We start from the raw sequence: 22,982 nt of genomic DNA, 5'->3' as shown, positions 1-22,982 counted from the left end.
AGTACTAGACTCCTAGCACTAGGGCGATATGCAGAGAACAATCTTCACTGTGTGTGCCGTGTGCTCTGCATGTATGGCCATTAAGGAGGATTTCATCCTCCCAATATTATATTGTCTAGTAGGCAGCTGTTGGCTGACACTTTTAGGCACCGGCCACAGTTACTATTGTAACTAAGGTCCTAAGCCGTAAGCTCTGGCCATAATTACTACTGTAACTACGGTTCCAAGCTGTGTAAGTACTGGCAATAGTTAATACTGTAACTACGGGGTTAAGCCGTAAGTACTGGCCATAGTTACTACTGTAACTACGGTTCCAAGCCGTGCACGTACTGGCCATAGGCAATACCGTAACTACGGCTCTATGCCGTGTAAGTACTGGCCATAGTTACTACTGTAACTACGGTTCTAAACCATGTAAGTACTGGCCATAGTTACTACTGTAACTACGGTTCCAAGCCGTGCAAGTACTGGCCAGAGTTACTACTGTAACTACGGCTCTATGCTGTGTAAGTATCCAAGCCGTGCAAGTACTGGCCAGAGTTACGACTGTAACTACGGTTTTAAGCCGTGTAAGTACTGGCCATAGTTACTACTGTAACTACGGTTAGATGCCGTGTGAGCCCTGGCCATGGTTACTGCTGTAACTACGGCTCTGTGCTATTCTATTCTTTAGAAGCTAGTTATCTGGTCTTAAACATGTGTTATTTGACTTGATCTCGCTTGATCGTTAGCAGCAGCCGCTCGGCTAACGTCTTGCGTATACTGTTAGCTTCTTTATTTTACCCAGCTAGGTGAAGGCAGTGCTCTCGCTCCCGCTCCCTCTACCGGTAATGCGGATGTAGCTACATCCCTTTTTCTGTTCGGCGAGTAGTAGCACCGCTCTACTCTTCCCGTTCAGCAGGTAGCCGGTGAAGGCTGTGTTCCCGCACCCGCTCCCGGTTACACTGCATCTGGCGTTCAACTCTAACTTAACCAGTGAAGGCAGTTCTCGCCCCCACTCCTGGTAGACGCCAAACGGCCTCGTTTTTCCGTTAAGCAGGTAGCCGGTGAAGGCTGTGTTCCCGCACCCGCTCCCGGTTACACTGCATCTGGCATTCGTCTCTAACTCAACCAGTGAAGGCAGTTCTCGCCCCCGCTCCTGGGAGACGCCAAACCGCCTTGTTTTTTCTATTAAGCAGGTAGCTGGTGAAGGCTGTGTTCCCGCACCCGCTCCCGGTTACGCTGCATCTGGCATTCGTCTTAATTTAACCAGTGAAGGCAGTGTTCTCGCCCCCGCTCCTGGTAGACGCCAAACTGCCTTGTTTTTCTGTTAAGCAGGTAGCTGGTGAAGGCTGTGTTCCCGCACCCGCTCCCGGTTACGCTGCATCTGGCATTCGTCTCTAACTCAACCAGTGAAGGCAGTGTTCTCGCCCCCGCTCCTGGTAGACGCTAAACTGCCTTGTTTATTCTGTTAAGCAGGTAGCTGGTGAAGGCTGTGTTCCCGCACCCGCTCCCGGTTACGCTGCATCTGGCATTCGTCTCCAACTCAACCAGTGAAGGCAGTGTTCTCGCCCCCGCTCCTGGTAGACGCTAAACTGCCTTGTTTATTCCGTTAAGCAGGTAGCTGGTGAAGGCTGTGTTCCCGCACCCGCTCCCGGTTACGCTGCATCTGGCATTCGTCTTAATTTAACCAGTGAAGGCAGTGTTCTCGCCGCCGCTCCTGGTAGACGCTAAACTGCCTGGTTCCGTTAAACAGGTAGCTGGTGAAGGCTGTGTTCCCGCACCCGCTCCCGGTTACGCTGCATCTGGCACTCGCCTCTAGCTCAGCCAGTGAAGGCAGTGTTTTCGCCCCCGCTCTTGGTAAACTGCCTTATTTACTAATCCAGCTAGGTGAAGGCAGTGATCTCGCTCCCTTTGCCGTAACGTGGGTGTAATTACATCCCTCTTCTGTTCGGCGAGTAGCAGCAACGCTCTACTCTTTCCATTAAGCAGGTAGCTGGTGAAGGCTGTGTTCCCGCACCCGCTCCCGGCTACGCTGCATCTGGCTACCTACAGAATGGTTCATTCATGTAGCGCCTTTAGGGTTTCTCTTGAGCCCGAGGACGGCCACGACCGCTGCCCCTCCTGCCTCGGCCGCTTCTGGCGGTCAGTGGGGACGAAATTCGAGCATCTGAGGGAGGTTCTCACGGTAAACGCCTGCATGAGCTGTAGCTGCATGCCTCGGGTGCTCAGAGTGGCTCGAATCACTGAGGTGGAATGTCTGGCAGCAGCCAACAGACACCTCTCCTTGTCACGTACTCCTCCAGATCAATTCGGCCATTCCCGGCGACTTGAGGGAGCGATGGCTTTGTGTGCTCCCCCCAATAGAAGGACTAGAAATAGGCTGTCCTCTAAAGTGGATCGGCTAGCTGCCGATAGGGGTATGATGAGGTCGCCTCTTGGCCCTTCAGCCTGGGCTGAAGGGCCAAGAGGCGCCTCCTTCGGTTGGCGCCCCTCCTTCGGTTGGCGCCCCTCTTTCGGCTGACGCACCTCCTCCGGTTGACGGAGAGTCCTCCGTCGCGTACCAGTCGAGCCAGGGGAGCAGCACTCGGGTCCTCGCAGACCTGTGCCCACTCCCAGCAGGCCCAGGGGCCGCTCTAGCAGCCGCACTCAGCCGCTGGATTACAGGGGTGGTCTGCAGAGGTCTTAGCGGCCCACTCAACCGCCTCCCAATGACTTTCGTGCCCCATGTCGCCCGCCTTCCAGGCGGCCTCGTGCCCCAGAGCCTTACCGGAACCCCCCAAGAGGCTCCAGGGTCCGGGGGGCTGGGCTCTGAAATCCCGGGGGTGGTCGGCGGCTGCTTTCCCAGCAGCAGCTCAGTTTCTGGGCAGTCTGTACTTCCGTCCCTTGGGTGGTTTTCACCTTAACCCAGGGGTACGGACCGCAGCTCCGGCCTCTAGCCTTCGGCTGGGTCTAATTGACAGTCGTCAGCGATCCGGCAGGGGCCCTACCTCTGGGCCAAGAGTTGTCCGTCCTTTTGTCCAAGGACGCAATCAACCCAGTAAGACCCTCTGCTTAGCCAGGGGGTTCTACTCGGCATACTTTCTCGTGAGCAAGAAAGTCGGCGGATTTCGCCCGATCTTGGACCTCAGAGGAATCAACAGATTCCTGAAGGTGCTGCCATTCTATATGCTGACTACTGCATACGCACAGGTGGAGTGGTTCCCAACCGAGGGATGCCTACTTCCACGTGGGCCGGGCAAGAGGGTGCCTTATATTCAGTTCCTCCGGCCCTTGGGCAGACTGGCAGCTGCCTCGGCCGCTGGGCCCTTAGGCCCGCTGTCGTTGTGCCCCATGCAGATGTGGCTGAACAGCCTTCACTTGGACGCCAAGTGGCACAGGCACAGTGAAGTCAGGGTGTCGCAGCATTGCTCCACTCTCCGTCACGCTGGAGGGGCAGGGCCTATCTCTGGTAGGCGTGCCCATGGGCGCCATCCCATCCCGCCAGGAGACCATCACCATAGGTGCATGTCTCTCAGGGTGGGGTGCAGTGCGGCAGGGCAGGACCGCTCAGGGTCAGTGGTCTGCCCAGCAGAGTGCGCGCCGGGTCAACGTGCTAGAGCTTCGGGCCGTGCAGCTTGCACTCACGCACTTTCTACCCCAACTGGGGGGCAAGAATGTGCGTGTTCCTTGGGGACAGCATGTACATTGTTGCTTAGACAACAGTCCCTTCTAGATAGTGGACGTTCTCACTCCACTCTGAATTTAGGTGGCTGCGATTCTGCCCAACATGTTTGGGTCGACGGCGCCACGGCGGGGTGCCACAGGTCGGTGTCCCTCTTTATGAGAGGGGCTTTACGGCAGCGTCCCCCTTGCACCCCGAGGGCTCCGGCTTGGGACCTGCCCTTGCTGCCGGATGCCCTATCACCTCCTCCCTTCGAGCCCCTGGCCCAGGTGGGGCTTAGGTGGCTGCCCACAAAGGCAGCATTTCTGCTTGTCATAGCCTCAGGGAAGTGAGTCGGGGAGTTGCATGTCCTCTCCATAAACAATACATGCCCGAGGTGAGACTCTCAGGCGTTGCCCTTTGGGCAAATGTGGCATTCCCGCCCGGGGTCCTTCCACAAACTCACTTCAATCAGCCTGCCCAGCTGGCACGCTTTGACATTCAGGAGTACGGCACATCGAAGTTGCTGTGCCCGGGGGGTGCCCAAAGGGCGTATATCAAGGCTACTGCCTGTATACGGCAGGAGGAGCAACTCTTGAGTTTGCCCTGGCGGCACTAAAGGAGGTTAGGCCCTCTAACCAGTGGCTTCCCCACTGGGTTGTCGATACCATCTCACAGGCTTACGGGGCCAGTGGCCGCCCCCTGCCACCAGGCTGAGAGAGTGGCAACTCTACAAGGAGCATCTCAACATATTGGGCTGCCCTGAGAGGGGTGCCCCTGGAGGCCATCTGCGCCGCGGCGTCGTGGGCGTCTTCTGGCACATTCTCCAGTTGTCATCAGGTCAATGTCGCCACTCCCCATTCTTTGGGCGTGGTCCTTTTGCCGAGCTCCGCTGCTTCCAGTGGTGAGCAAGGGCTTGGATTCTTCATGACATTGTTGGTATAGGTCATCCAGTGCTAAGCACCGCCTCTGGCGGTCAGTAGGGACGAAATAGAACGATAGTTACGGCTGTAACTACGGCTGTAACTACGGTTCTATGAGTCCCGGATGACCGCCAGAGTTCCCTGTCACTCAGAATTCTTGTGTGCTCGCGAGAAGATTCGGGGAACAGATCCTCTGACAATACCGGCTGATATAGCCGGTGTCACGTGGGTCACAGGTGACTTTGTTGTTATTGGTACTCGAGCTGTGCATGCGCGCGATGGACATATCCAGTGCTAAAGCACCGCCTCTGGCGGTCATCCGGGACTCATAGAACCGTAGTTACAGCCGTAACTATCGTTATATCTGCATGACTGGAAGATAAAGACATCAGAGTGTCGTCTCACTCTTTGAACGCGGCGCAGTTTGGCTCCGGCGATCATAGCTGCGAGGCCTGTCTGGGCGGGGGGCTCATCCGCGTCGCTCCCACCGCACATGGGAAGTGGAGGTGGGAGAGGAGGTGCTGGGGCCCCTGCTGAAGGTGGTGGAGGTCCTGGTGGAGGTGGAGGGGGAGGAGGGCCACCCATGTTCATGGGGGGAGGCATTACTGGAGGGGCCACGGCGAGAACAGCAGGGTGGCCTTGGAAAGGAGAACCTGAAGGCAAGATTTAAATGTGAGTATTTGAGTTTAAATGCACTTGATAATGAAAATGTATTTAAAATTATAAAAAATGTTTTACTTCGGTCAACATGTGAAACTTAAAAAAGTACATATTATGCCTATTGTCAACTGCTTAGAGATGTCCCGCCCCTTAGCCTAACACTTACAACGTGTTGGAGCGCTAGCCAATAGAAGCGTGTTACATAGTGATGTCATTATGTTAGGGAAGTAAACAAAGGAGTCCTATTGAGGCAGGGAGTGTGTTGGAGAGGAACTCACTCTGTAGGACACTTTGGGATGAGCCTTTGGAGAACATTTACATGCAAATACATCCATATAACACACTACAGGAAAGGGAACACCCCCCAAAAGCACAACAGGGCCCCTTTAATGTGAGTACCTGAGTTGGACGTCCTTCGCTCCCGTTCCAAATGTGCCTGCAATTGCTGCTGCTGCTCTATCATCTGCCTAAAGGGACAAAAAGGAAACAAGGCCGGTCACTTAATATCACGAATGTCAGGTCTCATCTGTGATTTTGTCATTTTATTATCCTATAAGAACAGTGCAGCCAACCATCTCAAAGCCACAGCTATAAAAAAGTGCTCCTGCCTGGAAGCTACAATGGGTAACCTCAAACCTTGGCAGGTCCAAATAAAAGTGACAAGTGAGTGTCATCACTTCCAGTCATGCAGATATAACTAGTGTCATCACTATCTAAGGATAGAGGGTGTCGTTTTTATCATACTGATATTCTGAACAATCTGTGCTGTTGTATTTGCTGTAAAGTGTCTCTACTGTAGGCTATTTTTATTATATGTACAGCACTTTGGCTCGACCAAAAATCGTTTATAAATGTGCTATATAAATAAAACTTTGATTTGATCACTGCAGGGTATATTGTGCAACAGCTGAAACAAGCCAGCACTAAATATAGTAAAGTTTGACAAATGCCATACAGCTGTTTTCTTCTTTATACTTTTTACAAAGAGAGGAAAAATAACTCCAAACACAAACACTTTTATTGCAGTGCACAAAGGCTCTACTTTTACTTTCACAAACGTATTAAGAGTTGAAATGGCAGCCACATGCATTTACAGTTATGCTTGTCTAATATTCACTGTCCTTTTAGCTTGGTTTCCGACTCCAACCTGAGATAAATATCTGGCTCATTGCTCACCAGCTAGTCGCTAACTTTAGCTGTCTGTTGTTTGCTGCTGGGCAGGTAGCTTACAGTGTTTTTTAAGAGCTTCTTTGGCTGAACCAGCTGCTGAAAATGAGGTAAATTAAAGTAGAGAGACCAAACTGAAACATTAAAGGTTCAGGTGTTAAACCAAAACAAAGACAGATGTTAAAATGCAGACTGCAGAGTCATGAAATAATTCTCTGCGGGTTTGTCACTACAAGCAAGTCCCTTCACGTAAACCTCTACATTTATTCCATGTGAAAATAGTGATGAGTGCAGAATTTAGAATCTTAAAATCCGGCTGCAGGAAACATTGGTTTACCTAGCTTGATTGGGAGGCTTTTTTTTCTTCTTCAAATTCCACTGTTAACAAAGTTACATGTAATAACAGATGTGGATATTTGGAGAACAAACTCAACAATGCTTATGACCTCAGCACACAGGAATTATTTGACATGAGAAAAAAAAGGGTAATTCTTTGGAACGTCAATATCTTGAAGCTGCTGCATTTTAAGAGCGACTTTAGTGTTTCCATGACTCGGCTATTTTGTGAAAAATATTCCTCTGAAATGTAGCAGATGGGAGGACTTGCACTGTCCTCAAGCTAACGGCAGCTTTGAATTGTGCAGCTTGTAGACTAAACATGACTTCAAGTCACCCACCTGTCTACACAGTTTAAATAACGTCTTGGCATTGCTGCACATTTTCCACTTCAGCATAAGGTACATTTATCACCCTCTCCTTCATCTCCATCCATCCCTCCACCTTCTAAACACACACCAAACCCTCCCCATCTTTATATTACATGTCTCTCTTTGATGTGAGAAGCATATGTATGTCACTTGTCAGGAGAGAGAGGGAAAAGAGAAAGCTCATGGACAGGAAGTGGAATTTTCCAGCTGTGTGTCGAGAGGAGAAGTGCTGAGCCAGCAACCTCTACAACTTGACAGCAGCACACGCAGGGGGAGCAGCAGGGCAGCGGAGCAATGCTGCCACTGGAGAGAGCTCAGTCAAATTAATGTACACACACACCCATGCATACGCACAAACCCCAAACCCACACGCACAAGCACACAATCTCCCCACACAATCACAGATGTAATCCTTTGTGCCCGAGAGGTTCAGTTTAGCAGACGCGGGATCAGAGAGAGCCGTAACTCCCATCATATTTGTTCTCTTAATCCCCAGCATTTGGCATTTGGATGAACCAATAGGCAGAGTTGAACAGGTTTAAAAACAGCAACAAAGACCTAGCTGTGACTGTGTCTGTCTCTGAGGAGAATTGTAGCCACAGTAGAAGAAATACAGACTGCTTAGGAAACTCATCCATTATCTCTGGACAATTCAATTCACAAAAATAAATTATTTTGATTTGGTCTCTTTTCTTTTTCATGCGCACTGTCTTTATTGGACTGTTACCCATAGGATTTAGTGATGTGAGCCAGCCGGAGGATAATAGAGAGGGAGGAGAGAGAATATGAATAAAGATCATTAAGAACAGCCGCCTGTGTATCTCTGTTCATAGAGTATATGCTCATTCTGTGTGAAAGGTATCAGACACATGGGCTGCACTCGCTAACATAGTCCTATCCACTGTACTCGAGGTCACCTAAAGTTCATTTCTGTTTTGGGGATAATTCCCAAAAATGCTCTGAACAAGCCATCCTAACTGCAGTGGTTCACAAGAAGACTCACTGGTTAATATTTCAGAAGCAGCGAGTGAATGTCTCATCACTGATGGGAAGCTCTAAATATAGCAAAGAATATTTTATCATTCTCAAAGATCCAGTCTTTTTGAGTGCCACTGTGAACGTGTGCTCTCATTAGTGTCATATTAAAACACACTTTTCTACCAGTTAGATACTTTTGGGTTACTTAACATGGGGAAAAGTATGGGTTCTTTCCAATGCTCTGAAATGGGGGGAAAAGGTGTGGTTTTGTAGTTCCGTCCAATCTGAATTGAGTAGAATTTGAAGCAAAAGCTTATTGAATAATCACTACCAACTCCTTCCTGCAAATGTTGACATTGAAGATCATCGTTGCTTATTTAGCTAATATTTAAATACGCCATAATTGTACTTTTTCTTTAACGATGTATCCAAAGACTGTGAATGTCAAAGCCATCACAAGAAGTCAAATATCCACAAATAAATGTAACCAGGCTGCAGTTCCTGTCAGCTCTACGTCTTAGCTTCTTTCAGCATTTGTTTCAGATTCACAGCTTGCAATTTTTCAGTTTTGGTCAATCTTACGGGTTTCATACCATCATTTTCATCTAAAATACGGGTTATTCCAGTTCCAGATAAGCTTATAAAACCCAAGGTACCTTACCTGTCCATCACCAAACAGCGCACCAGTAAAGTTAGCAACTAGCTCATTAATATGACAGATATTTCCTTCAGGAGTTGGTGGAAACCAAAACATAGCTAAAAGGAGAGTGAATGTTGGACCTATTCATCAGGTGAAGCCATTTTCAGGGGCTCTTAATATTGTTGAACAATTTCCCTGTTAGGCTCAGTTAGGAAATGTTACCTTGCTCTCTGAGCCTCCATCTCATCTGAAGTGGGTCCATTCTGGACTTGGCGCTGGACAGCTGGACCTAAAGAGACACATGAAAGCAGGGAGATAGAAGGACAAAACACACAGATTAAGTGAAATTGACCTTAATAATCCATTACAAGCATTGTTATGCTAATTTAAATTAGGGTCAGTCAAGACAATTAACTACCAAAAGACAGGCAATTAAACAGCAGTTAATCACTGTGTCCTTTTTCTTAGGTAATGCTTAATGTGCAGTGAAAAGCAGATGAATCCCTCACTCTAGGTAAATGAACATTAATAATTTCATCCACTTGCATAGTAATATAAAGTGTGTGTGCTCATTAGTGAGAGCTGCTCATGTGTTTACTCCTGTTACCCACAATGCTCTATTATGGATATTTGACCAACACATAATGGAAACATGATGCTTCCCTTTATTCGTGTGTGTGCACAAACACACACAAGGAGTTAGCCAGAGACCCATGGATAATATTCTGTGATGAAATGCAACTTTCTGGTGTTTTGAAAAGTAAAAACAGAGTAAGGTCTGGAGTTTATTTGAGCAGCTTTCTCCAAGCAGGCGGACCTAAACTGAAAACAGGCGAAATTCTGTCGTCTGCGGTTGCCGAGATATTTCACAACACGCTGCAGCTTCTGAAACATCTGCTTTTGTGGTCAAAGTTCACATACTAGAGGGATCCAATTCTAAAAAAAAAAAATCTACCCTTTAGATTATTTTATTATAACTGTAAAAAGCTCTTTGTGTTACAAGACTTGAAGTCAGTTTACTGATGTAAGGAATGACAATAGAGTTGCAATATCAAAGAATGGTGACTCCCTCTAGTATCCCCCCCCTGCTTATGATCTAATTTGAGCTACAAGGCACTGGGATGTAATCTGTTAACACCGTAAGTGTGATCTGCAGATGGACAGCCAGATAGGGAATGTAATTAATTGAAGACATGATAAGATGAGGACAAAAGGACGTCAACTCAGGGATTACAATCACATCAGAGTCATCCGTTTTCAATGAAACTTTTCTCATCGCTGAACTCATCCGGGACAATAATACATCTTTATTGTTCCTCCTGAGAACCACTTCAGAAGAGAGGTTCAGGATGTAAGCTCACATTTTTCTTTTTTAATCTATTGGAACAGAAGAGCAACTTTGCAGTGTAAAGAATTCTTTATTGTTGAATTATGATTCCTTTGCTATAAAACACTAATGGAAACATCAGGTTGCACAAAACTAGTGTCCTCCATTTAGGTGGCTTCCAAACACTCTGACCTCTTCTCTCTAATGAGTGGTCCTTTTCATGACAGTTTTACAGCTGTACACAGTCAGGCTCTATAAAGTCCATACTAACTGACGACACTCTCCACATCTCTAATGGAAGTGACTCTCTGGCCAGCCAAAAGCGCTGATGGCCGACATTGATCAGGTATCAGAAACCCCAAAATAACACGGATAACAAAAGACCTGACTCACGCCTACTATCAGATACCTCATCACACACACAAAAGATACAACTCTCTCAAACACATGTAGGGCTGCAAATATGACTAAATATGATCTGTTCATTCTATAGAATAATTAGTGACTTTTAGTCTTTTTCACATCTAGCATTACATTTCCTGAATGTTAAAAGAGATGTTATCATTTATGGAAGTTGACTTTTTTGTGTGATCTATAGACAATAATGTCGTGTTGGGGTATGCTCTGCAGCTAACAGTGACAAGGCAGCATGTCACTGCAATAGACCACCACATAACTCCAGAATCCACATATTGCATTTTTTTTGCAGTTTGGTTATTTGTGAGGTGCTGTTAGAGCCAGGTTAGCGGCTTCTGGACTTTGTGCTAAGCTAAGCCATGCTAACTGTTAGCATGGCTAACAGCTTCATATACATGACAGACTTGAGGGTTGTACTAAACTCTTTTATCTGTTGCAATTGAAATTACCTTTATGCTTGACAATCTCTTAAATATTAAGTGATTTTCAAAATTCCTGTGTATCAATTAACTGACTTATTGCCTATCAGGACTAATATAAATACAAATAGTACACAGCCAACACAAACTATCAATTCCACACAGGCATTGCTCTAGTTTTTACTCAACTAATGTGAAATCAACGGTTTTTTACAGGTTAAATGTTGCTGTCACTTAATAGATATCAGAAACCCAAGAGTGACCCAGTGGAAGATGATCATTTAAGAGAGAACTTAATTATGTACGAACCAGTTTTGTTATTTTTGAGTAATATTTGAACTCTCAGCCGTTTAAAAGGAAACCATCAGAGAAGTAATGTTCCTTCACTCTGTTCCTTAACTTTAGAAATAAATACAAAAGGTATCCTAAACGGTTTTAATAAGGTACTGTGACTTTGGCCTTCACTATGAAATTATAATACTGGGCACACAGCTGTAGCAATAGACACCACGACCTAACACACACACACACACACACACACACACACACACACACACACACACACACACACACACACACACACACACACACACACACACACACACACACACACACACACACACACACACACACACACACACACACACACACACATACACACACACACACACACACACACACACACACACACACACACACACACACACACACACACACACACACACACACACACACACACACACACACACACACACACACACACACACACACACACACACACACACACACACACACACACACACACACACACACACACACACACAAACTTGAAATGATAATTGCCATGCAGAAGTCCAACACACACAGAGCGTTAGTACCTACATGACATGCTGAAGAAGAGGAAGCGGCTGTAGCAGACACAGAGGCACTGACAGACCCACTCCCCGCTCACCATCGCTCAACTTCAGCTGCCCTTCCTCCCCCTCCATCAGCTGCCTCTCTACCTCTCTCTCCTCACCTGCCTGCCTCTCCCCATCTCCTCCCCTCCCCCACCCAGCCTCAGTATCATCTGTCATCTTCTGGTAACCCACACCTCCGGGCGGCAGCAGTGCAGCGAGCATCTCTGGCTAATGTTTCCAAAGGTCGGGCTTGTCTGTAGGCCGCTGCAGCCTAATGCCACTCACACAGAAATAACGTGACAGCGAGCTGATTCACATGCATCCCCGCTGAGAGAATGAGCCTCTTACATGTAGATTGTCCAACTAGCTATCCGATTAAAATGTGACAATAAAATAAATTATGAGTTGTACATGTGATATTTCACCTGATAGCCAGGGTTACGCTTTTTGAATAACGTGAAACACAGATGCATGAAATGGATGAAAAACCCTTTAGAGTGAAAATCTACATCTCCTCATGATGTGAAGGAGCTACTTGGAAATCGTTTTTTTTCACTTAGTCAATGGATCATTTACTCTATCAAGAAATAAAAGTATATTCTCATCGAAATGGCTAAAACACATATTTATTTGGCTATTCAACCTCATCAACAGCAAGACATCTCTTAATTGTTAACCCTTGAAGCTGTTACTAACACCTTTGTGTGTATTTACTCGACTGATGACTTAAACAGTCATAAAACTGGATATTTTTCCCCTCCTTAAACTCTTGATATTCAAACGTTAATCAAGTCTTTTTTTTCAGCACTGGAGCAGCATTTGTCATGGGTCCCTGATGAATATCAAGTGACAGGAAGTCTCTTCTGACCAACCCAGTATGAAAGTTGGTAAGGAAATGATATCAAACAAGGACATTTTGTCTGTTTACCGCAGATTATTTCTGCCACAATCATCCGTGTTTATTCTAGGGGTCAGGTTTTGACCTTTTTACCACTAGAGGGGGCAGACACGCTTCTTAAAATGGAGGGGAAACCAACATTATCCCTAATCTATGCGCTACAAGAGCTCAGTGAAAACGTCTTATGCAATGGAAACAGATCTTCTGCCATGTGTTTTCTGCAGTGTGTGTGTGTGTGTGTGTGTGTGTGATAGTGCTGCTCCGCCTGTACACACAGATTGTATCTATCTATGCAGCTGGAGTCACAGCTGCATAGTAAGGCTATCATTCTCTCTCTCTCTGTCGAGTGTGTGTATCCTCCTCTCGTGTATTTGTGTACTCGTGTTTGGCCGCCGTCACTCGAGCCTCTTTGTTCCTCGTCCCGTGTTATTAGGCAGATGAAAAGATGTGCTCTCTAGCACGGAACCCAGGGGAGGTCTTCTCAATGACTCATTCTAATTAAGAGGCTGGAGGGGACTGCAGGGGGAGACACACTGCTGCTCACTCCAGTAATGACTGGCACGCTGTGACACTCACTGTCTCTCATTCTATCATTGCCCAATTTAAATCTGTCTTGCTTTTTCTCCTCAAACACACACACAGCTACAAATAATAAAATAGGCTCTCCACCATTAAAAGCTGCTGTCATCAAACCACTCCTCAAAAAACCCACTTTAGACCCTTAAGTCCTAGCCAATTACAGACCCATCTCCAACCTGCCATTCCTATCCAAGGTACTGGAGAAAGTAGTTGCCATTCAGATCCAGGAACATCTAACACTGAATAAACTCTTTGAAAATTCCAGTCTGGTTTCCGCCAGGGCCACAGTACAGAAACTGCCTTAGTCAGGGTGACCAATGACCTGCTGATGACAGCTGACACCGGATCTCCATCTCTCCTCATCCTCCTGGATCTAACTGCAGCATTTGATACCGTCGACCATAACATCCTAGTCCACCGTCTTCACACTACAATTGGACTCTGACTCTGCCTTAAACTGGTTTACCTCCTATCTCACCGGGAGGACTGAGCACGTCACCTTGGGAGCGGCTAAATCAAGAACACACTCTGTGACTTGCGGTGTCCCCCAAGGATCAGTCCTCGGCCCCACCCTTTTCACCATATACATGTCCCCCCTTGGTCGTGTCATCAGCCGGCATGGAATATCTTTCCATTGCTATGCTGATGACACACAGCTCTACATCAGAGCAAACCTGATGTAGCAAATTGTGTGATAGTAGCAGGAGTCCACCAATGGCTTCCTGTTGCAATGAATACAGCATCAACAATATAAGTGTATGCCATTATTGGGGGGTTGTCCTTTTAGAGTTGTAATATACAACAACAAAAAAGGTATACTCCAGAGTTAAGTTCACCTGCCTCGAAAATGAACTGCCACAAAATGATGACAAGCATTTCATCTGCTGACATAAACTCTTTCACAGCTGTTTTCAGTTCAGTTCGATCTGCTGTTTACATTGGCCATATGTGAGTACTAAAAATACAATCTGATGCTCGAGACGGGAAGCTGAGGGTCATTTGCGTAATAAGTCTGGGAGCTCTTCCTAAAATAATCCATAGTAGGCTTCTTGAGCATTATTCCATGTGTGCACACAAGATGTGCTGCACTGAGGGGACACTCACCTCCATCCTGAGCGCTGAGGACGTTGAGGGCAAAGAGCATGGCGTTGGAGAAGGTGGTGGCCTCCTCCTTGCTGGCGAAGTTGAGGCCATAGACCTGCCGGGCGTCCCGCCACTGGTGGAAGGTGGGGGTGGCCTGGTTGTACTTGAGGCCCTTCACAATGGAGTAGTTTATAACCACCTGTGAGGGAGGAGGACGAGAAGAGGTTTGAATTTATCTTAAACATGCATCCTTCTTCTTATCCGAGTGGTGTTAAACATATACAGATGGCAGGCTGGTGAGATACAATAAAACACGACACACTACAAACTATTTTTATAACTCGGATGTGTTACTGGCAGAGAGAAACCTTTAAATGGCAGATAATTGATTTCTCTGTATCTCAAAGGATTAAATGATTTGTGTGTAAAGGTTGTAAAGACAGAACAACACATCCAGAATAGCTTGTAATAATTTTTGGATTTGTAAACTGTCACATTTCAGGTGGCTTACATCATGAACTATAATTCAACCCAGTTGAGAAACAAATTGTGGATTTTCATTTTTTTGACACAGTTACATCATTTAAAACGTTGGCATTAATTTCTCATGCATGCTGGGTGTGTGGACAGTGTTTTGAAACAAAATATACAATTAACAAAGTATAATATAAGTAAATAAGTATTTATTTCAATATTATTCACTTCAGTTTTATTGAAAATTATTCTCAGTATTTGTCATTTTATAATGCTCTGATGAGGAATAGTCTGGTTATTTTAGTGATATTTTGCAATTCTATCAACATTAAATCCCTCCAACTAATCTTTTTTATTTAAAATATGTATCATATTAAAGGTGGGGTAGGTAAGTTTCAGAAACCGGCTCGAGTGCACTAACATTTGAAAGTACGCAGCCGAAAAGAATCCGCCCCTTCCTTCAGACTTCCTTACAGAGCACCTCCTCCAACACACATGAACGCGCAATGCATGCGCAATGACGGCACGCCCAATGACGGCACGCCCAATGACGGCACGCCCAATGACGGCACGAGATACATTTGTGCGTGCACGAGATGGAAGGCTGACAGACAGGGCGGCAATCCAATCCGATTGGTTGTACTTTTTACAGTATTACGGCTTCCACAGATGACATTTTTTTATGGATTTTTTTGTCAAAGCACAGATATTCATTGCTATCGGGATGTTAAGAGCATTCCGTGGAATATAACAAAAAGTGTATCTCGAGCCGGTTTCTGAAACTTACCTACCCCACCTTTAAATGATATTTCGCGTAAATACACTACATGTACAAATGTTTTACATGTAGTGTAGTGACTGGAAATAAATGAAATGGCTTTTGCATAAAAATGCTGACTATGAATAGTATTTAAAAAGTGATTTACTAACATAAGGTACTAATAACAGGTAACCTTTTGAGATGGTGCCATTGACATGAGACCATCTTAGCAGTAAGGCTATAAGGCTCAGCGTTCAGAGACAAACTACTTTGTATGAATCTTCAAAATAGCCCAAAAGTTGTGTATGTTGCAATCCTCCCACAGCCCGATGAAATCTCTCTCTCTGGCGTTACCTGTTGGTCCTGCAGTTTGACGCCCACCACTCTGAAGGTGTTGTTGGCAGTGTTGTGGTAGATGTTGATGCGGCTGAATCCCTGCTGTCCAGGCTTGATGGGCACCCACTTCTTACTGGTGTCATCATAGACCATGACGGAGGCCCGCGCCTGGCAGATACTCTGCTCACTGCAAAGAAAGATAAGGAGAGAAATGAGGGTGAAAGTTAATTACAAGAAGAATTCGTCAGTTCAACTGTTAACCAAAGTCCATTAAGCACCTGCGGCTAGTTACTGACTTTTATTTAATTAACCTGCCCCCACAAAAAGTGTGTATTTAGTACCTTTGTATTGCACATGTAGGTGGAGAATGTATCAGTGACATCACTTGTGGCTGTACCACTGTCATTTTAAATCAGTGTTTGGTAAAGTTTTCACTCCTAACACATGTATGACGAGGGAGTCCCAAACAAAGATCAAGTGCTGGGGTCACCAATCACAAAGATAGGGAACCACTGCTTCAGACCAAGTCTTTATCAAATGCTGCCTTTTCAGTCCAATTCTAGCTATAACCCAGCATGTAGAAACTCCCTAGTTTCTGTTTTGTACATGATGTAAAAAGCACACATGTCAACAAAACAGCCCAAGGAATACTTGAGTGTTTTTTTTTTAACAATGTCCTTAGGGTGAAATCAACCATTAACAGTAGTGACTGTCTGCTGTGTATTTGTTGATGAGGCTGTAAGTGAGATCATTACAGTGAACAAGGCAACAACTCAGTCTGCTAATCCTGTGTTACACTAATAGTCTAATCCAAATGTAATCAAGCGCTTGTCCAGCATCTGTTGATGTTCTTAATGAGAGGCAATATAGATGTGTGTGTGTGTGTGTGTGTGTGTGTGTGTGTGTGTGTGTGTGTGTGTGTGTGTGTGTGTGTGTGTGTGTGTGTGTGTGTGTGTGTGTGTGTGTGTGTGTGTGTGTGTGTGTGTGTGTGTGTGTGTGTGTGTGTGTGTGTGTGTGTGTGTGTGTGTGTGTGTGTGTGTGGCCTCGAGTGTTGGGTCTGGTTGCTCTCCATCTGACCGTGTTTATCACAGCCCACTGTGGCTCACACTATCTTCCTCCCTCCACTTCCTTGTAACACACACATGCACACATGAACACGCAAGCACACACTAGTATACTGTAGTAAGGGAGCAGGTTTCATGACCTTCTCCATGGGTTTTTTTTTACAATGCATGCCAGATAAAAGGCATATGCGGAATGTCTACAGAGTGGAGAGGAAAGGGGAGATCAAGGCAGAAGCATGAGAAGGAGAAACACAGCAGAGGAACAGAGAAAAAAAATCTGAATAAGAAGAGTCCCATCTGTGTCTTTGCCTCTTTGCCAAGCTAAAATTAGTGGATCAACCCCTGAGGCAGAGTGAAAGAGCTGCGTCAGAGAAGAGGAGAGAAAATGGAGAAAGAGAAAAAAGTATTGTAGAGAAGTGTATGAATGCAGCATAAAGTGCAGTGTAAGACAGTAGTGCATCATACATGGTCATGAGGATGATGTTTGAAGGTAGAAGGAATACTTTGACATTTGGGGGAAATATGTTCATTTACCTTTTTGCAGACAGATTGATACCTAATGAATCTACCTTAAGTACAGAACTGGGGTCTGGCCAAAGTTAGCTCAACATAACTACTGCCTCTGTTCTAAGTCAAAAAATATGCATACCAGTAATTATATAAACTGTCTTTTTTGTAGAAATATGGTTCCAGCACATAAAACCAAAACAATAGTGCTAATTAGGAAGTGTTAGCATGCTTACACGCTAAATTAAGTTGTTAAACATGAGTAACATTCTAACTGTTAAACATCAATATGCTAGCGTTTTTATTTTGAGCATGTTCATTTGCTGATAATTGACACCTTAAACGGCACTTAGCTGCTAGCATAACATGAATATTGTTACATTTCTCTCAGACAGATTAGACAAACATGTACAACATTTGAATTAGTGAGCACTATAGGCAACATTGGGCTGTTATGTACTGACTCCAAGCTAGCTCTTTTTACCTAGCTTACAATCTATCCGTTGAATACAAATTCTGAAAGCAGAAAACAGCCAGTATAGTTCTGTCGAAAGATTAAAAAGGTTTGCCCAAAACTTTGTCCTGGCCAGCCAGAAGCAGTAACTTGCCCAGAATTATACATCAATCAATTATGCAAGTCCTGTCTTTCTCTAGCTGATTCAACAGACACACATTTGAGAGTGGTTCTGCTCTCCTCATCTTACTTTTAGAAAGAGAGTAAGCCAATGTTAAACTATTGTCTTATTTTTATAATCTGATGTTTTTAATTTGTGTCATCCCAATGTGGAATTAATGACAAAATTATTACTTTAGACTTCCTCTGTAGCATCCCTCACTTAAAGCTTTAGAATAAGTTACGCTCTTTGCAAGCGTTGTGCCTAAATTAACATAGAATTGAATAAAAACACTTTTATCCTTTGTTAAGATATGTATTCATGAAAAGAAAGTACCAGACCAACATTAGGATAAAGAAAATAATACTCGCTGTTCTCTTTCACTTCAAGGCATACTAAAATGATAGCAGTAGAAAGCAGATGAAACTTATAGTAACAGAGTCTATTCAAAACACATAACACAAGGAGAAAGAGCTCCATGATACCCTGCTTCATGCTTTTTAAGATAGAGTTATAAATAACTCTCTACCGGGTTATAGTGCACACACTTGAAACCCACCCGAGCACAAGCAGGGCAACGATGTGTTTAGTTTTCTTTAACTTGTCGTCTCCTTTAATTTTTAAAAAGGAGTTCTTGGCAACTTGCTGAAAAAGGCATCGGAGGCCCAGGAGCATGAATAAATGAGGTTCTTGTGCTAAAAGAGATCTGAGCAGTACAAATGGAGGAGACAGGGAGAAGGAGATGGAGTGGTGAGGAGGGAAGAGAAAAAGACAGAGAGAGCCATGAAGGAGCTGAGGCAACAAGAAAACAAGTCTTTTGACTGACAGTTATGGGACGCATTCACATAGAAACCCACACAAATGCAGAAACATAGTGTTGATCGCTCCACGTCACAACCGTTGAAAAATTAACAATTGCTGCGCAGGGCATAAATAAATCAGATGCTTCTGAATGTACCTTGACAGCGACACCACACACACACACACACACACACACACACACACACACACACACACACACACACACACACACACACACACACACACACACACACACACACACACACACACACACACACACACCACACACACACACACACACACACACACACACACACACACACACACACACACACACACACCACACACACACACACACACACACACACACACACACACACACACACACACACACACACACACACACACACACACACACACACACACACACACACACACACACACACACACACACACACACACACACACTAAATGCCACCCTCCATGGCCTGTTCATGTTGGGGCTACAGCAAATTCGAGCTGACAGGGACAGACAGAGAAATCTCAGAGAGCTGCTCAGGAATCCTCTCCAAAATAAATGGTCAAATCACAGAGCGGGAAGTAAAAATAAAAGGTTCTCGTAGACTGCTTGTAAACAAATCTATTTTGAATGAAGACAAATTTGGCTCTTACCTTTTTTCTAAGTGTTACAATGAAATACAGCTTCAATATCTCATTTTCTTTCTGAATCACTTCTGAATTAACGTCGCGACATAACCTTGAAAATGCAAACAGAGATGACTGCAACACAAACACTGAGAGAAATGCATGATAACATGATGGCTGCAGCACATGCATAAAGTCCAACCCTTTAAACAAGCATCCCAGAGTTCTCTGAGCACTCTGATTTGTAGCTTAAATTACACTAACACTAAATATTAATATTAAATCATGTTATGTTTTGCATTGCCTTCTCAGGATCAAACCCTTTAAGTTAATAGGTCAATGTGTCCGTCCAGGGTCAAATTAATGAGGGTCTGTAATGATAAACACATGAATTATGCATTCATACTGCTGCATGTTTGCGGGGTGAAATTAATAATTATGGCTCAAATGCACCCCATTTTTCTTTTTCATCTGCCTCTTTAAAAACATACACACAGTAAACACACACACAGTAAACACACAGCAGCCCCATTAAGCTGTTCTCCTTTGAGTCTCAGGTCATTGCAGGGTTAATGGGATGCCTGTTTTGCCCAAACTCCCACCATTCACCATCCCTGTTTTTCTCTTTTACACCTTTTTTCCACATCTCCCTAAAGTCAGCGGTACACAGGTCAAATGAAAGCATTTCACAAGTGATTAGCAATTCCTTCATCACTGATGAGGAGTCTGCTCACAGACGCACCTGGAGCTGTCACAGCTTCATAACGTCAAAGCATTTCGTTCCCCTCTCTATTTCTGGTGCCACACTTCCTGTCTGCCTAAAATAAATGTACTCTGCTACAGCGTCGCTCCTCTGATACAAGATGAACAGCACAACCATGGGCTGTCAGAGGAGAGCGATACGCTTTTGACTCAGAGGAAACACGCTGATCTAGAATCACCGCCTCACAGAGGTATGCCCCAAACAACCAGAGAAGTTGCAGATAACATTTAGAAAATGTAATCTCTTTTTGTCTGTGTAAACTTGTCATAAATAGAATAAGACTTCTTGACTTATGGCACTAAAATCCAATTAGCTCATTCTTCAGTCCAATTAGATGTTAGTGGAATTTTTTTTTTTAACCAACTTCCACAAGGAAGTTACCGATGGATTTATCGAAAACGGGAAACGGGCAGATGCTATTTGCACCCAGCTGACTATAGTGAACCATGCTATTTGCACACGGTTACTACAGTAAACCATGCTATTTGAACCCGGGGCAGGGCAAAGGTGTGGTAACACAGCCTTGGAAGGATGGTCATGTAACTCCTATATTCAAAAAAGGTGACCGAAGCAATCCTGGAAACTATAGGCCTGTCAGCCTTACAGCAGTAGTATGCAAACTCCTTGAATCCTTGGTGCGTGATGCCGTCATAGAACATCTTGACTCAAGCAACCTATTATCAGACCGCCAACACAGCTTCGTCCAGGGCAGATCCTGTTCAACCCAGCTCCTGGCCTGCCTTGATATGTGGTCTCGTACCCTGGTCTCGTACCCTGGACGAGAGAGGAAGTCTCGATGCCATTTATTTGGATTTCCAGAAAGCATTTGATACTGTACCTCACAAAAGATTACTGAAGAAGCTCTATGGGTATGGTATCCGTGGAGACATACTCACCTGGATCTCAGACTTTCTCAAAAACAGACGACAGAGAGTCTTTGTTAACGGGAAACCATCTGGATGGTGCCCCGTTCTCAGTGGAATTCCACAAGGTAGTGTCCTGGGTCCTGCACTGTTTGTCCTCTATATCAACGACCTACCCGATAATGTGAGCTCCATGGTCCAGATGTTTGCAGATGATACTAAAGTCTTCAAGGAAATTAAGTGTAAAGAGGATGCAGAAAAACTCCAGTCAGATCTCAGAGAAATGCAAAGATGGTCCGAGTGTTGGAAGCTCAAATTCAATGCAGCAAAGTGCAAAGTAATGCACTTAGGTTTTCTGAATCAAAAATATGAGTATAATATGGGTGATAATTCAAACACTATAAACCTATCCGAGACTCAGAATGAAAAGGACCTTGGTGTGAATGTTGACAATACCCTGACATTTAGTGACCATATCCGTCGGGCAAGTAACAAAGCGAATGGTATCCTAGCAATGATCCGCAGATCATACACTTATTTGGACTCTGACGTAGTTTATACATCTCTCTTGTACGGCCACTCCTCGAGTATGGGAATGTCGCTTGGTCCCCCATGTACAAAAAGGATGCTGAGCTCATGGAGAAAATACAGAGAAGGGCAACGAAGCTGGTTCCAGAACTAAAGGACCTACCATATCAAGAACGACTGCAAAGTCTTAAAATCCCGAGTATGTATTATAGAAGGGCGAGGGGAGATATGATCGAAGTTTTCAAATATCTCCACAACATCTACAAAACATCATGCCCACTACAACGGGATTATAACACCAGGACTCGTGGACACTGCCTCAAGTTGAAGAAACAGTACTCAAGACTGGCTATCCGCCGCAACTCTTTCAGCCTGCGTGTGGTTGACTTGTGGAATGATCTGCCAGAAAGCGTTGTCACATCCAAGATGGTTAACTGTCTCAAATCCCACCTCGACCATTACTGGTCAAACATCAACTTCACTTTGGACTATGTGACTGTTGCCAGCATCCATAGTAAATAAAGAATCAGTGATCTACTTATTTATTTATAAGTGACTAAAAGGCCTTAGGCCTATTACAGCCATATCCTATTGATTGATTGAAAGGGTTGTGAAATATGGTTGGAAATCTACACAAGAAGTATGAAACTTAATTAGCACTTTTAAAGTCTCTTCTGCTGATGAATTGCCAAAGAAGTAGGCACAATTTCAAATTGAGTTTCTGGACAGTTTTCATTCACAAATGGAATGAAAACTAGCCAGAGGGTAGGTCAGTTAGCAAGAAACCAAGCTCTGAGTCAGTTCAAAGCCTTTGGTTGTAAAATTATGCAGAAAACGGTATTACTGTCCCTCTGTTCTCTTATTTGTGCTATACTGTCTGTGTGAACTCCTGTCAGAGTGTGTGTGGAGCTGTGAGTGTTTGCACGCATCTTTCCTGTTCTTGTCTGTAACACTAATCTGTGCTGTCAGAGGGCCGCTTGTATGCGACTCTCCGTCCACACAGCAGCTCTTACACCACCCTGCAGACATCACAACATCAAAGCTATTGTGCTGCTCCACTTTCTGGGGCCTCTGCGTTCAAGGCAGCGGTGCGCTAACAACAAAGAAGGATGTGCTGGAAATAGAAGTGCAGACTGACACATCGCTAATGCTAATTTGTGTACACACTCACGGTGCAGATTCATATTGTTCATCTACACTGCAATTTGGGGTAGTGACTGTTGGTAACCAAAGTATAGGAAGTAATGAAAACTCTATAATAGGCTAGACACCAATGGATGTCAGCACTATATATTTGGGAACTGATGC

At 44.8% G+C, this 22,982-nt stretch overlaps 1 protein-coding gene across 6 annotated transcripts in view; it reads right to left on the bottom strand.

Annotated features, from left to right (window-relative positions):
* The window catches only part of evlb (Enah/Vasp-like b), a 71,833-nt gene that overhangs the window by 5,212 nt on the left and 43,639 nt on the right, over positions 1–22,982 (bottom strand). For 4 of the 6 annotated variants that reach the window (XM_034075723.2, XM_034075724.2, XM_034075721.1 and 1 more), the window contains exons 2-6: positions 15,908–16,076; positions 14,341–14,518; positions 8,920–8,986; positions 5,605–5,672; positions 4,951–5,198 (exon numbers count right to left, since the gene is read on the bottom strand). In XM_034075723.2, coding sequence (XP_033931614.1) covers positions 4,951–5,198; positions 5,605–5,672; positions 8,920–8,986; positions 14,341–14,518; positions 15,908–16,076 — 730 coding nt within the window. Of the gene's footprint in view, positions 1–4,950; positions 5,199–5,604; positions 5,673–8,919; positions 8,987–14,340; positions 14,519–15,907; positions 16,077–21,179; positions 21,505–21,837; positions 22,012–22,982 lie in introns of those variants that run through there. The other 2 variants (XM_034075725.2, XM_071201991.1) reach the window with 2 other exon arrangements.

Source organism: Pseudochaenichthys georgianus, chromosome 24 (genome assembly GCF_902827115.2).
Source record: "Pseudochaenichthys georgianus chromosome 24, fPseGeo1.2, whole genome shotgun sequence".
Taxonomy (NCBI): Eukaryota; Metazoa; Chordata; class Actinopteri; order Perciformes; family Channichthyidae; genus Pseudochaenichthys; species Pseudochaenichthys georgianus.
This window is presented reverse-complemented; position numbering and strand designations above follow the sequence as displayed.